This window comes from Xyrauchen texanus, chromosome 10, assembly GCF_025860055.1.
Source record: "Xyrauchen texanus isolate HMW12.3.18 chromosome 10, RBS_HiC_50CHRs, whole genome shotgun sequence".
Lineage (NCBI taxonomy): Eukaryota > Metazoa > Chordata > Actinopteri > Cypriniformes > Catostomidae > Xyrauchen > Xyrauchen texanus.
In genome coordinates, this window is record NC_068285.1 from 37,163,899 (window position 1) to 37,178,829 (window position 14,931).

General features: G+C 37.9%; 1 protein-coding gene across 3 annotated transcripts in view; it reads left to right on the forward strand.

The window, feature by feature from the left end:
• LOC127651060 (adenylate cyclase type 2-like) overlaps nucleotides 1-8,086 on the forward strand; it is an 82,875-nt gene extending 74,789 nt beyond the window's left edge. For all 3 annotated transcript variants that reach the window (XM_052136764.1, XM_052136766.1, XM_052136765.1), the window contains exons 20-25: nucleotides 1,639-1,797; nucleotides 3,429-3,575; nucleotides 3,888-3,995; nucleotides 5,161-5,275; nucleotides 7,401-7,525; nucleotides 7,638-8,086. In XM_052136764.1, coding sequence (XP_051992724.1) covers nucleotides 1,639-1,797; nucleotides 3,429-3,575; nucleotides 3,888-3,995; nucleotides 5,161-5,275; nucleotides 7,401-7,525; nucleotides 7,638-7,790 — 807 coding nt within the window. In that variant the 3' untranslated portion in view covers nucleotides 7,791-8,086. The remainder of the gene's footprint in view (nucleotides 1-1,638; nucleotides 1,798-3,428; nucleotides 3,576-3,887; nucleotides 3,996-5,160; nucleotides 5,276-7,400; nucleotides 7,526-7,637) is intronic.
• Nucleotides 8,087-14,931: the final 6,845 nt, after the last annotated feature.

The following is a 14,931-nucleotide window of genomic DNA, read 5'->3' on the forward strand; positions in this document are numbered from 1 at the left end:
TTATGGTAAAAAGTACACAACGAAAATAAAACATCTTGCAGAAAATACATTTAAAATATGTTTTTAAACACTTAATGTGGAGCGCATCTTTTGACTATTAATTCATCATTAAGTAATTGTTGTAATTAACACATGAATTTGCAGTAATAATGCAGTAATTAAGCATGTATTAATGCATATTAGTGCACCCGTATTGGGTGAAAGTTCACAATACATGGCTTTGGCTCATTGTGGTAATTAACACATTCATTAACACTATTAGTTCATATAATAAGTTGTTAGGGAATTAATCCATGATGACACATTTAATTAATAACAATTTATATTTGACTTATTATTACGCTTTATTAGTTGCTGATGTGGCAATCATTAATGAATGCTTGGTTAATAATGAGTCATACATTAACTCAATATTATCTGTGCATTAGTTAAGCATGAATTAATGCATATTAATACACCTGTATTTAGGGCTGGACTGGTAATCTGGCATACCAGGCATTTTTCTGGTGGGCCGATCAGGGGTGGAATGGCCATCGGGAGAAACGTGCGGGCCGGTGGGTTGGCCACAAAACGTGCTGAATGGGCCGCGATAAGCTAAAATGAGCCGTTGCGTTATGCTGAACGGACCACAAAACAGTGCTGCGATATGCTGAAAAGGACAGTGAACAACACCTTCCCCCAACAACTTTTGGCCCACCAACTTTTTGGCTCAACAACCCCCCCCCCCACCCCCCCCCACCTATGCTCAACAACATTTGGGCCAGTTGCCATGTAAAATCCTGGGCCGATTTCTCTTCCCAGTCTAGCCCTGCCTGTATTGTAAAGTGTTACCTGTGATCCAGAATATTCCTTTAATTCATTAATTCCATTGTGTCATTTGTGATAAACAGGATTTTAGTCCTTAACTGTAATTTTTTAAGCTGTATATTTATACTCTTTGCTTTATTTTCTATGCTCAACAAATGTTTTCCCAATTACTTTAGTAAATGCTTTATTTATTATCAGCTTTCATCAATCTCTGGCAGTCCCGTCCCTGATAACATAAGCTTCCCAGCAACACAATGCATTTAATAAATACCATTGTAAGAAATAATTTCACCACAACACAATATAAAGAGTGTCTTTTACCATCTCTGCAGGTCTGCTGTAGATCAGATTTCATTTTTTTAATGTGTGCTCTTGATTCTGTTGCCAGGGAGTACTGGTCTTTAATAGATCTGTTTGATGAAATCTGCATTTGAAATGTGCATTTTGGCAGATGCAATCATATGAAATGCATTGTTTGTGCTGATCAGGTGATAGGTAATCAAAATATATAAAAAATACATTACGAAAGAGACAACAAGCAGAACAAAATTGGTTGAGATTAACTCTCAGTGCATACTTGATTCCTTTCAAGGTGCCAATTCCACTGATTCAAAAAATCTTTTCAGTGATGAATGTGTGCACAAACACAGAGCTGCCACAGAGAAAACTGAAACCATTTTTCATAATAGCAGCCCTTTGTTCAAGTAAAATCTATAAATATATATGAACTGTCCTTGTGTGCATTTCATTCTGCTTTCTTTGTCGTCTTGAAAGCCACATAAGGTGATCAGATGTGTACCATCTCTTTACTTCTTTGTCCTCTTGTAACAGAATGAATATTACTGTAGGTTAGACTTCCTCTGGAGGAACAAGTTTAAGAAGGAGTGCGAGGAGATTGAGACCATGGAGAACCTCAACCGGGTGCTTCTGGAGAACGTTTTACCTGCCCATGTGGCTGAACATTTCCTGGCTCGTAACTGGAAGAATGAGGTGAGCCTAAACCTGAATTGATAGTCAGAACTGAGACATACTAAAGGTCTTCAATACAAATAATGCTAACACTTTACAGTTATTATTGTGTACATTAACATCAGATAACTTCAGGGCTGGGTAGTAACAAATGTACAAATTAGATGACAAAAATCGAGTACTTGTAATTGGATTACATTACATTTTGTAATGTAATGTTATTACGTTTTAATGGATGTACTTGATTACGTCTTGATTACATTATTAATCAACCAATGGCAATAACAAGTGCGTAATTAACTTGACTTTTAGGTGTGTAAATATTTGTTGGAACGATACAATTACAATTCTTTACCTGACGATTATGATACGTTGTAAAATCAGACATCCAATTATGATTCGATTATTTTGGAACAATTCATAAATATTTTTTTAAATATGCAGAAAACATGTATTTAGTTAAATTCAAATAACTTTATTTAGATAATTACAAATTCGAAGTTATATCTAGTAACTAATATCCCTAATATTTAATTACCCTGGACATCTTTATCTATGTAAGATTCTGGATCCTGATATGAAGGTTTGTGTGTATATTTTCATTGTGTCCACACAATATCTTAAGGAATCCTGGGCAAAAGATCTAAGAGTAAAGCTCTCTGAAGACACTTGGACCAAAGCCCATCAGTGACTAAAACATGCTCCATCAATTCAAGATTTGTGGTCAATACAATATAATGTTCGACATAGGATACATTTTTATTAAACCAAATTGCATTCTATTTACACAGCTGTATCACCACTTTGTGTTAAATGTAAATAGATTAAAAAAAAAGATATTTTCTTTTACTGTCATAGTGTGGATGGGGGATGAGGGCTTTATTGTGATTTATTTGTCTGTTCTGTAATATTAATATGAAAATTCTTTAAATAATATATGCAATGTATATTGATATAGATAGACAGACAGGCAGACAGACACATATGCATTTAGCACCAAGGAGGTTTGGCTTTTACTGTATGCGTGGCTGCAAAATAAACAGAAAAATAACGTACACGTCATTTACTTAGCAAGAGTCACATCGCTAAATTCTGTTTGATTTTATGTTTACTAATATTCAATAAAAGTAGTTAATTTGGTAAAAAAGATATTTTAATAATCCAAAAGAAATCAGTTTAGATTACCTTAAAGTACGATCTAAAAAAGTATGCTACTGATTACAAGTTGTGTAATTTGTCATCAGTACCGGATTACATTTCAGAAGTAATCTACCCAGCACTGGTTTATGCAATAGTTAAAATTAATTAACCATTTTTACAGCATTTCAAATCTTGGGTAATGTTAATTTTTACAAATACTAAAACATGTTTACATTAAAAGTTGTATATGTTAACATTAATGTAAATGTAACGTAACCAACTTGAACAATGAACAATAGTATTTTGATAAATTCACTATAACCAAGAATAATTAATGCTCTGAAAAAACTGTTAATTGTTAGTTCATACCTAATGCATTAACTTCTGTTAATAAATATAAGCTTATTGTAAAGAAAACATATAGGCCTGAATGATGAAACTGCATGAATGGCTGGATATATTTGTTGTCCTCTACATCACCATGAATATTTTTGTGCTGTTATTTTTGACAGGACCTTTACCATCAGTCATACGATCTGGTGTGTGTTATGTTCGCCTCCATCCCAGACTTCAAGGAATTTTATACCGAATCAGATGTTAATAAAGAGGGGTTGGAGTGTCTCAGACTCCTCAATGAGATTATTGCAGATTTTGATGAGGTATGAAATCAAAATTTTGTAGATGTTGAATTTAGTTTTATAAATATTGTGCAAAGCTACTTAAAGCAATCTGTCTATCTGTCTGTCTGTCAGTCTGTCCATATGTTCGTCCGTACGTCCAATGTCAAACTACATCAGACTTGTAAACTTCCGACTAAGCTTCAAACAGTTTCATCAAAGTTGAAACTGTCTTATTGAGCTTTATTTTTCTTGTTGATTCATATTGAAGGCTACATCTATCATTGATGCTATGCTCATTTCTGTCCCAAAACTTTGTCTGTAAATTCTCAATAATACTGTTGTTTGTGACAGTTGCTGTCAAAACCCAAATTCAGCGGAGTGGAGAAGATCAAAACTATCGGCAGCACATACATGGCTGCCACAGGGCTGAATCTCACCCCAGGTCCAGAGTACACACAGGTAACAGTTTGAGCTTTTCCATCTCCTCCTAAATTATTATTCTCATAATTATTATACTGGATTGATTGCACGATCACATTAGCCCTTTTGTGGGACTTGCCTGTGGTGTATTAAGCCTGATTTGTGGTTCAAATGTTTCATTATTGCTGAATGCAATAATTTTCTGAATAAAGTTTTGAAATGCAATAAAGGTGTTTTAAAAGATACATGTATTTCACACAGTACAAGACAAACTCTGTGTCTGCATTGCTAGCAATTTGCCTGTTTCAGTCATCTTTTTTACTTTTTTGTGCTGTCTGATGAAAAGATGAATATAATTTGAATTTCTTTTCATCACGGATATATGAGACACATGACCGTGTCAGCTGGCTAGCAAAAAGAAAACACACAAAATTATTTACTGCCCTCAAATGGTCCCTCATTGTTTTTTCCTCCCAGTAGAATCTTAACATACTATTTTCTTCATGAATCTGAACGCTGCTCTTTTCCATACAGAAACAGTTCATATTGACCACTAATGATAATGGTGATAATAATGCTCTACTCTGTGTTTTTAGACAGACAGACAGACAGACAGACAATGTCAAGAGAACCTCATTCAATTCCTTTACAATATACACACATTCACTCTTTATCTTAAGACTGATTCGCTGAAAACTTCTCTTAATGTTTTCACATTCACAATTATGAATCACGTACTGTACATGACACATTTTAAATTCAAAACGGCGAATTTCGCCAAATGGAGAATATTTTGCACCCTTGGAAATTAATGTTGGTCGGTACAACATTTCAGTCATAAAACAGTGGTCAAATATCACATGTTTAGAAAGATACTTACATCTCACTTCACACAAACATTCTTAACCTGAACTGCTTGCTGATGCCCAGCGCTCCACGAGGTTCCCACTTAGCTTCTTAAATTGAAGTCCCGCCTTCATCGATTTGATTGGCTCATATGACATTGACGAGCAGTACAGCAGAACAGCAACAAGGAGATCAATTACTGGGGTGGGACAATCTGGCCATATCTGATTATTGGTGGGGACTTGTCCCCTTCAAAGTATATTGTGGTTATGGCCTTGGTTGAAAGAGTTATAGGGCATAGTCAATTATGGGATTTTGAACCAGTGAAATTATCATGTCCTGTTGTTATGTTCCTCAGGACCATGATCGGCAGTATATGCACATTGGAACAATGTTGGAATTTGCATTTGCTTTGGTTGGGAAGCTTGATGTCATCAACAAACATTCCTTTAATGACTTCAAGCTGCGAGTGGGTAAGTGGGGTCAATACATGCTTACACACCTCACACCTCAGTAACAGAAGTCACTTTCCACGAATAGGGTACACTTTGGTGTCCCATGACTATTTTTTATCCTCATGCCATCCGAGATGTGTGTGACTTTCTTTCATCTGCTGAACACAAATTAAGATTTTTAGAAGAATATTTCCACCCTGTAGGTCCTCACAATGCAAGTGAGAGGTGACCAGAACTCAGAAGGTCCAAAAAGGACAGAAAGGCATCATAAAGACTCCAGTGGTTTAATCCATGTCTTCAGAAGCAATATGATAGGTGTGGGTGAGAAACAGATCAATATTTATGTCCTTTTTACTATAAATCGCCAACTTTGACTAGCCCCGACCAGTAGGTGGCTGAATGTGATAGATTTACTGTAAAAAAAATTACTTGGATATTGATCTTTTTATCACCCACACCTATCATATTGCTTCTGAAGATATAGATTTAACCACTGGAGTATTATGGATTACTTTTATGCTTCAATTATGTGCTTTTCAGACTTTCTGAGTTCTAGTTGCCATTCACTTGCATTATATGGACCTACAGAGCTGAAATATTCTTCTAAACACTTTTGTTTGTGTTCAGCAGAAGATAGAAAGTCACACACATCTGGGATGGTATGAGGGTTAATAAATGATGAGAGAATTTTCATTTTTGGGTGAACTATCTCTTTAAACTATTATTATAACATAACATTTACCTAGTTACATAAAATGAATCATGACATTAAACAAAATTTAGGTAATATAATAATATCTAGGTAATATAAAATGTATATTTAGATGTGTTACACGTTTTGCACACAAAATATCACTGCATACGTTTCCCCCATTACTAAATTGTTTTTACGTCCTTAAATTGTGATACACAAGAAATACCATAATTTTAACTCTTTGTATATCATGGTGGGAAGATAAGAAATGTAAATAATATCATTCCATTTTCTCAATTTGTATACAAATTGTAATTTTGACCACATTTGTCAAACTTAACCATTTAACCCTATTACCAAAGTTAAAGGTACACGCTTTAATTTTTTTCCACATAATATAAAAACATTTTACTCCTAAAGAAATTAATTGTAATTTTGAAATATATGTATATGTATCTTGTCCACTAACATGAGATGAGAACTCCAGTCAAATCAGTAACCTTATTAAAGCTGTTTTATTCTACATGGAGAGGGTCCGCTCGTGGGGGCTGCAATTTTTGCATCACATGACCATCTGAATATTACTCGCTTAGTCTCAGTAACCGTATTGTTATTGGACACTTTCACTCCTGGATTAAAATAATCATGGCTGATTGTGAATAGTGAATTTCTACAGTGGCATCTGTAACTGAAAACTGCTGATTTTGAATGATGCAGCATCCACATCACGAGGTGTCAGAGTGCACCTTTAATGTATGGACAAAAAAGTTAAAACAAATATCATTCATTAATCTTTGGGAAAAGAAGTTTTCCAATAATTAAAAATATTTGGTCCCAAAGAGTGTTGGGTAAGTTACTCAAAACGTAATCCACTACAAATTACTTCTACAAAATTGTAATCAGATTTCTTTACTGGTTAGTTAATTGAAAAGTAATCACATTACTAATTACTTTACTTTAAAATTACTTTCAAAAACAGTTACACATAGAATAGTTTTCCTCTCAACGAATTCAAAATATCTGTCACACTTCAATATAAATATATATCTAATGTCTATATTTTTCCCATCCATTGATGCACACCACACCATACATTTCTCCCTTACAATGACTCATTAGTGGGTGCACAGCCATCAGCTCTCACAAAAACACAAATGGACAAACAGTTGAACATAATAATGTTTTAAATGTATTCTACCTTGAATAATTATGTGCAGCATAAGTAAGCACTTGTGATCTCTTTGAAAATGAATAGTAAATTGTTTGACACCCTGAGGTTACCCTTTGTTTTTTTAAAGAGTTTCTGGCCCTATTTGTAAGCTATTGGTGAAAAATGTCAGTAATGTTTGCTATAACTAATTGCTGAGAAATGTCTCAATTGGTGATTCAGACAGACAGATGATATCACACATTCAGGAAGTTTCAAATATTTCCGTTCTCTCTCCTCAGGAATAAACCATGGTCCAGTAATTGCAGGCGTAATCGGAGCACAGAAACCGCAATATGACATCTGGGGGAACACTGTAAATGTGGCCAGTAGAATGGAGAGCACTGGGGTGCTTGGGAAAATACAGGTATATATCCTTGTTCTGACCTACTCTGTCTGTCATTGGTATGCCTTTTAAATTATTGATGAGTTTTTGGGAGTCTATCAGTGCGGCGCACATATAATTATTTCTTCCCCAGGTCACTGATGAGTCGAGTCGGATCTTACAGATGTTGGGGTACATATGTTCCTGTCGGGGGATCATCAACGTAAAGGGCAAAGGAGATCTTAAAACCTTCTTTGTTCACACTGAGCTGACCAGATCCTTATCACAGGGGAATGTAATGCCTTGAATCTCAGTGTCAAAAAGACATACATCAAGTCAAATAATCGTTGACAAGATAACAATTAAATACATGTACAGTTCAATATATATATATATATATATAGTATAACGGCCTAACATTGGCCTCATATACAGTAATGAAGCTCTACAGCATTCTGTTTGCACCACATAAATCAGATTATTTGCATTGCTTTATAAGTAATGGATGGCTCGAGCCTGTGTGTAACCAGACTTGTAACTGTGTGTTGCCCAATTCATAATTTAAAATGGCTAAAGTTTTGTAAAATAAAGAACAATTACCAAAGGTGACCATGTTTTGATGCTATCATTTTGTTTTACATAAAAATGTATATATAAATGTGAAAGTTTCTGTTAATGAATCAGTGATAGGCTTCACATTGAATGTGTTTGTAATGAAGACTCAGGCAGGTTGGGATCCATAAGCAGTTTAATGATAAACACTCAGTAGTCGTACAGGCAATGGTCAAGCACAGGTAAACAGGTATGTAGAGGCAGGCAGAATCAGAGTAAGAGCAGGCAGAAGATCGGGGCAGGCAGCAAACAATCGATAAACTAGAACTGGCAATAGTAATACAGGGCAGGTGGCAAACAAACGAAGTACTGAGACGAAGCTGGGCTGATACACGATAGACAGAACAGGAAACAGGATAAACACTTGGAATTGTAGCCGGAGCAAAACAAGACTTCGCAATGAAGGAGTAAACAGACATGATTTAAATAGGGAAGAGACAACATGGAACAGCTGTAGCATAATCAGACCTAGGTATGTGGGCTTATGGGAAATGCAGTCTTTACGGTCAATACTCCGGTGAATCCGATCTCCGGTGGCTGAAGGGGGAGGTGCCTTCACCGGTGTTCGTGATAGTGTTAAAACCATTTTTATAACAAAATTTCATTTTTGTAAAAACATATAAACTTTTTCATATCTAGAGTAAATCTGTTGGGTGACGCACATGAAACCTGTCAGTCCAGGTCATTTTTCACCCCAAAAGTAAGGTCTATAAAGTCTATATTTATGTCCATTATGTTATTTGCATTGTGTCACTATTTTCATTACTTTCAAGCACATTTTACCTTAAAATTCTCATTCCTGTAATGCAAAAAAATGATAATAATACTGTATATAATGGTATCTCTATGATAATTAAATAAATCCTTGTATTGCAGTAATATCGTAAAACTGTACTGCATTGTAGCAGTGAAAATTACAAATAAATGTAAAATTACAACATTACAATAATAAGATTTGGGGAAAATGTGCTTAATTGTCAAGAAAATAATATCACAATGCTAAAAGTCTAAATGTCTTAGAAAAGGAATCATTGTCTTTAAGTAAAATAAAATGTATTGATTTTTCTTTCTTTTGGATACAGAGTGAAATAAGACCTTGTTCTTGATTGGTTTTGTTCGATTAACCCTGTAAAATCCAAATAAATTCAAATGTTTATATTATAGGGATGTCAATAAATTAAAAGGCTTAATCTAATTATTTAAATGAGAAGCTGATTAATTAATAAAAATCAATCACAATTAATAACATAAATATTCACTGAAAAAGCCTGCTGACCGGAAATGATGATTTATAGTTAAAAAAAAGACTCAAATCTGTATGTTTGTCATGAATGTCTAGGACTGCAGAGAAGGGTTTGATCTGGAGGTGGGGTCTGTCGATCACACTCGTTCCCGTGGGTCGGCATTGCTTACGTGTAGATTGCATCACTCTATTACTAATATTCTAGTAACCATATTCTTTTTTGGCAGAAACCAAAGTTTTACTGCAATTAACCATGGTGTTAGTACAGTAATATTGTGGTAATATATTAACCATAGGTTAAAGGTTAAGGTTAGGTTTAGGGGTAGGGATTAATACAAACACAATGAATAAACACACTGCTGTGATGTAATACTGTGTTAGTATTTAGACATGGGTGCAAATAATATCTGCCACTATTTGCACTGGGGTGTAAATAGCATATATCATTATTTGCACCAGTGTGCAAATAGCATCTGCCAATGAAATATCTCTCATAATTTACTCACCCTCATGTCATTACAGATGTGTGTGACTTTATTTCTTCTACACAAATGAAGATTTTTAGAAGAATATCCCAATTCTGTAGATCCATACAAAACAAGTGAATGGTGACCAAAATTTGTAAGCTCCCAAAGCACATAAAGGCAGCATAAAAGTAATCAATTCGACACCAGTGGTTTAATCAATGTCTTCTGAAGATAAATGAAAGTTGTGGGTGACAACAGAACAAAATGAAACTCCTTTATCACTAAAAACATGACATGAGGGTGAGTAAATGATGAGAGAATTTTCATTTTTGGATGAACTCTCCCTTTAATGTGATGAACTACACCTGGAACAAACTGGTTAAAAGTGATAGCATTAAATGCCTAAGAAAGGTAAAGTTCCAAGAAAAGGTCTAGCATCATTTGTTTGAAAATGCCACTTGGTTTGATATAAAAAAATAAATAAATAATGGATTGAAATTAATTCAGTTTAAGTGTGGTTTATGTGTCCAAAAACTTGTGGGAGTGACTGGAATGAATAGTACTACCGCTATAAATTCTGTCCAAAAACACGTGGTAGTACCATAATACCATATCCAAATAACCATTTGTGGCAGGGCGGAGGGCGGGGCCAGGTCGTGATCCTACACACCCGGTCCCGTATTAGGCTAATCAAGCCTCCTGAGAGGGATAAAGGTTGACTGCAGAGGATCGTGTGGGAGAGAGAGATAGTTTACGGACATGTCCGTCATGTGTGTGTTTGTCTTTTAAGTTTATCATTAAAACTATTATTTATATTATCAAGCCGGTTCTCGCCCCCTCCTTTAAATTGATCCCTTTACACTGGTGCCGAAGCCCGGGAAGGAGGAGGGATGCCCGTCGTGGAGTCCTCGACACTGCCGTCCACCCAGGGAAGTGCCGCTGCCATCCACCGAGGGAAGGAGTAGACTGACCGCCCAGACGCGGTGAACAGCCTCCGTCCGCGAGGTGAGTGGGGACTGGACAGCCCGACCACCTGGAGCGATAGAGCCGCTGCACAGGGGGGAGGAGAGCCCTGCCATCCCCCAGAAACGCGGAGGGTCGATGGAAGACCGCCGTCCGCGAGGGGAGGAGGGAAGTGTGGCTCCTGGAGGCAGTGGTGGCTCAGTGGTTGAGGCTCAGGGTTACTGACCAGAAGGTCGGGGGTTCAAGCCCCAGCACCACCAAGATGCCACTGTTGGGCCCTTGAGCAAGGCCCTTAACTCCAGGTTGCTCCGGGGGGATTGTCCCTGAAATAAGTGCACTGTAAGTCGCTTTGGATAAAAGCGTCTGCCAAATGCATAAATGTAAATGTAAGTGTCTCCCCGACCGCCTGGAGCGGTAGGGCCAGCTTTTTTAAACTGTCCACTGTGCTCTTACCTTGGGGTTGCTGTTGAAATACTGCATTTCTTGGGGATATGTCCTACTTAGTGTTACACAACTGAATACAGACAGAGTGCAAAAAAGGCCTGGACTTCGCTTCTTACAGTACATCCATTCAAAAAGTGACTGACGACAAAATCTTACACAAAGAGTACAATGTAGCGTCTGCGGCTGCAAGGAAACCATGCAATCCTTAAAAGTCTCTTATCAATATGGTTTCTCATGCTGGAATGCAATTTAGTTTGAAAGGAAAGTGCGTATGAACTCTCAAGTTTGTCAAAGTTAAAAAGAAATGGTCTGTAGTAAGTCCCATTCATCATGAAGTATCTCTTTAAGCAGTGACTTGCATGCTGAATATGTTAGCTTTGACCTATATTTGAAGCGAGAAGGGTCTGGCTGCAAACCTCCACTCTCATGCTGCATCCAATCAACTCGGAATGTCGGATTTTCCAACATCCTACTGGGAAAAGAGCAATGGAATGCCACTTGAAGTTGTAATTTCAACTTGGAAAGTCATGCGGAAACTCCAATTTCGCCGATATGCAGGTGCGTGATGTCAAACAATCATGTAGGCACCTAGGAAGATATACAAAATAAGTGATAAACATTCACTTGTATTAAAAAATATAGATAAATAAACATTACATGATACTAAAGCGTGTTTAACAAATGTAAGCAGAGTAGCAGGTCTTCAAAACATGGTAAATTATACTCTATTTTGATATTCGTACACCTGTAACACAAATGCTAATGTAGCAAGTCTTGCTAATGTAGCTTAGGCCGCTAAAAGGAAAGTGTGACTATAGTATGGCACACAATTACCAAAGACTAAAGACTACGCCACCCTGGGAATTTCACACAGGGAACTAAAGTATCAGTTCACCAGAAGGACACGCAGGTTGAATTCACTCCATGAAAGGTCAGAGACATGAGTAACTTTACAAAAATATACATCTTTATTGACACAAGAAGATTTAAGACAAAACTTTAAAATGGAAAAAAGGCCTTAGCCAAGGTGCCACTGGAGTTTATAACCACAACAATTAAACAAACTGGGGCTTACCAGCAGGGGCGGTATACCAGAGATTATATCACACCTATAATAGAGAATCACGGCAGTCATAAGTGCACACACACACACACACACACACACACACACACTCACACCTAAATCAGGATTTCAGTGACGAGCACATCACACAGTCAGAAGCACCACCACCATTATGAGAGAATATAGCCGGCCTTCCTGCTTTTGGCAACCAAGTCCTGTGAAGACATGGAATAAACACATTAATGTTCTAAAAGCTTAACACTCCACAGCATTGGCACAAATTGGCTGAAATCACAGCGATATATCAAAAGGCACAGATTCATAAAAAAAACATTAAACAAAGATAAACTACCATGAAAATACCACATGAAAACAGTGTCACCACTCCTTATAAAAGTGGTTATGTAAAGCTCAATTCACAATAACAATTAAACAAAAGAAACACATTACAATGAAGCTTGGCCCTGATCCCCACCACAATCAAGGGCTACAGCATTGCTCTGGCATTAAATCACCACATAAACAGCATTAGCCGGAGCATTCCCAAGCTAACACGCAGAACACTGTTCAAAATGACATAACCATACACAAATCTACATATCAACAAAACTCAGGCAAACCAAGGACAATACGAAAAATAAAACCATAAACAAAATGGAAACAGAAAAATAAAGAAAATGATACAAAACACAAGACAGGCAATAACATCCATCCATCCATCCATCCATCGTCAACCGCTTATCCTGTGTACAGGGTCGCAGGGGGCTGGAGCCTATCCCAGCTAACATTGGGCAGAGGCAATAACATAGCAAAACAAAAAAAGAACAGCAGTGTAATCCCAGTGTTATCGCTGGTGACGTAATTGTGCCATTGACAATGACACACGTCCTTCGAGACGGATCCTTCCCCTTTTCTATCATAAGGGTCACAGCTAATTGGCTTACAACCCCAATACGTTTATTAGGGAAGACTTCCCCACTACACAATGTTGCAGATTGTTTATGAATTTGTTTTTTAGGAGATGTCTCTGGTGACAGTCAAACACCTGCAAGAGGTGAAGCATTGCAATTTTGTTCCTTAAACGTCATCTTCCTAGCATGTGGCAATGGGATGCATTTGTGGTTGAAGATTTGAGATCTTAGCACCCCCAGATCATCACAGATCCTCCACCTGGTCATCTAATGGTTAGACAGAGACCTGGAGAGGCCTCCATCCCTGCCCCCAGCGCACACTGGCCATTGATACTGGCCATTGAGTTACTCCACGTCATTGCGCGGGTGCTTGAGGAGTTCGGCCTTGAGTGGTCGCCTCCTGTCGAGCCAGAAAATTCTCATCTGAATCAATGTTTCCTGCAGACCGTCCACCATCAAAAGACCGTGGTTGAGGTCGTTTCCCATTCCGTGCACAGAGAGAATGAATGTAACAGCTGTTATTTTCACAAAATGCAGAAGATGGTGGCCTCCGGCCTATCTGCACATGTAACATTTGAATTGAGTTCTGTTCATAATGATCACATACAAACAATTCTCTCTCTTATGTTTGCACGCTCATAAACCATACCTTAGTGTACTTATTAACTTTGGCTCAAGCCATTCTTGAGAATTTGCTTTGCTTCCCCATTTCACACATTGTGCACAACTGCTTCCCAATGGTGAGTGGTGTGCTATCATAATTAGTGTAAAATATAATGCACTATTCTGTTATGTGAATGCGTGGTGGGTGCTCATGTGCATGTCAGATTAGGCTTTATTTTCTGACAGTGAATCATCACGTTCTGATTCGTTCAGTCAGTATGTCAGTGGTAGAGTACAAAATCGCCAGGGTGGCATTCGATTGCTACTAATATTGAGCCTGTAGCAATGCCTCAGCATGTAGAGTGTATGCCATCCCCTCTCCCTGCAAGCAAAATATGTCCCAGCCGTTTGAACAGCGGAGTGGACATGTTGTCGTGCCAGGGGCCGATGGCAGGTGACTTCATCCTCAGCAGAAGTTGACTTAATTTCCTCCACAGAGACAGCCCACTGCCCTCTTTGGTACTCCATGTCCCATTCCCAGCTGGGAGTGGACACTTTGGCCCACAAGTGGCTGACGACAAGCAAATGTGTGTTTCCCCTGATATGTCTCCTCCATGCTGTCATCAGCAAAGTCTGAGAGTACAAGGAAGCGGTTCTGTTGGTTGTGCTGAAATGGCCCAACCAACCACGGTTTCCAGAAATGATGGAGATATTAGGCAGCCATCCATGGGAAATACCCCTGAGGGGAGGGATCTGCTCTCTCAAGCTCAGGGTATGGCTTGGCATCCCCAGCTGGAGCTGTGGAACCTACACATATGGCCACTGAATGGAGTGCAACGGACCAGCCAGAATTGTCTCAGTCTATAAAAAAACAACATTTAGCATCCTAGAGAGCCTTCTATGAGATGCCACTATGCACTAAAATGGTGTGTATTTGCGGATTGGTGCTCTTTACAAAGCAAAGACCCAGTGAATTGCCTCATAACGGAGATCCTTACGTTCCTTCAAGAGCGGTTGGACGAAGGGTCTTACTCCGTCCATGCTTAAGGGTTATGTAGCAACCATCTGGCCATTTCATGCCCCAGAGGCATGTTCCTCTATAGGCAGACAAAATCTAGTTCCTTAAGGGAGTGAGGTGTTTA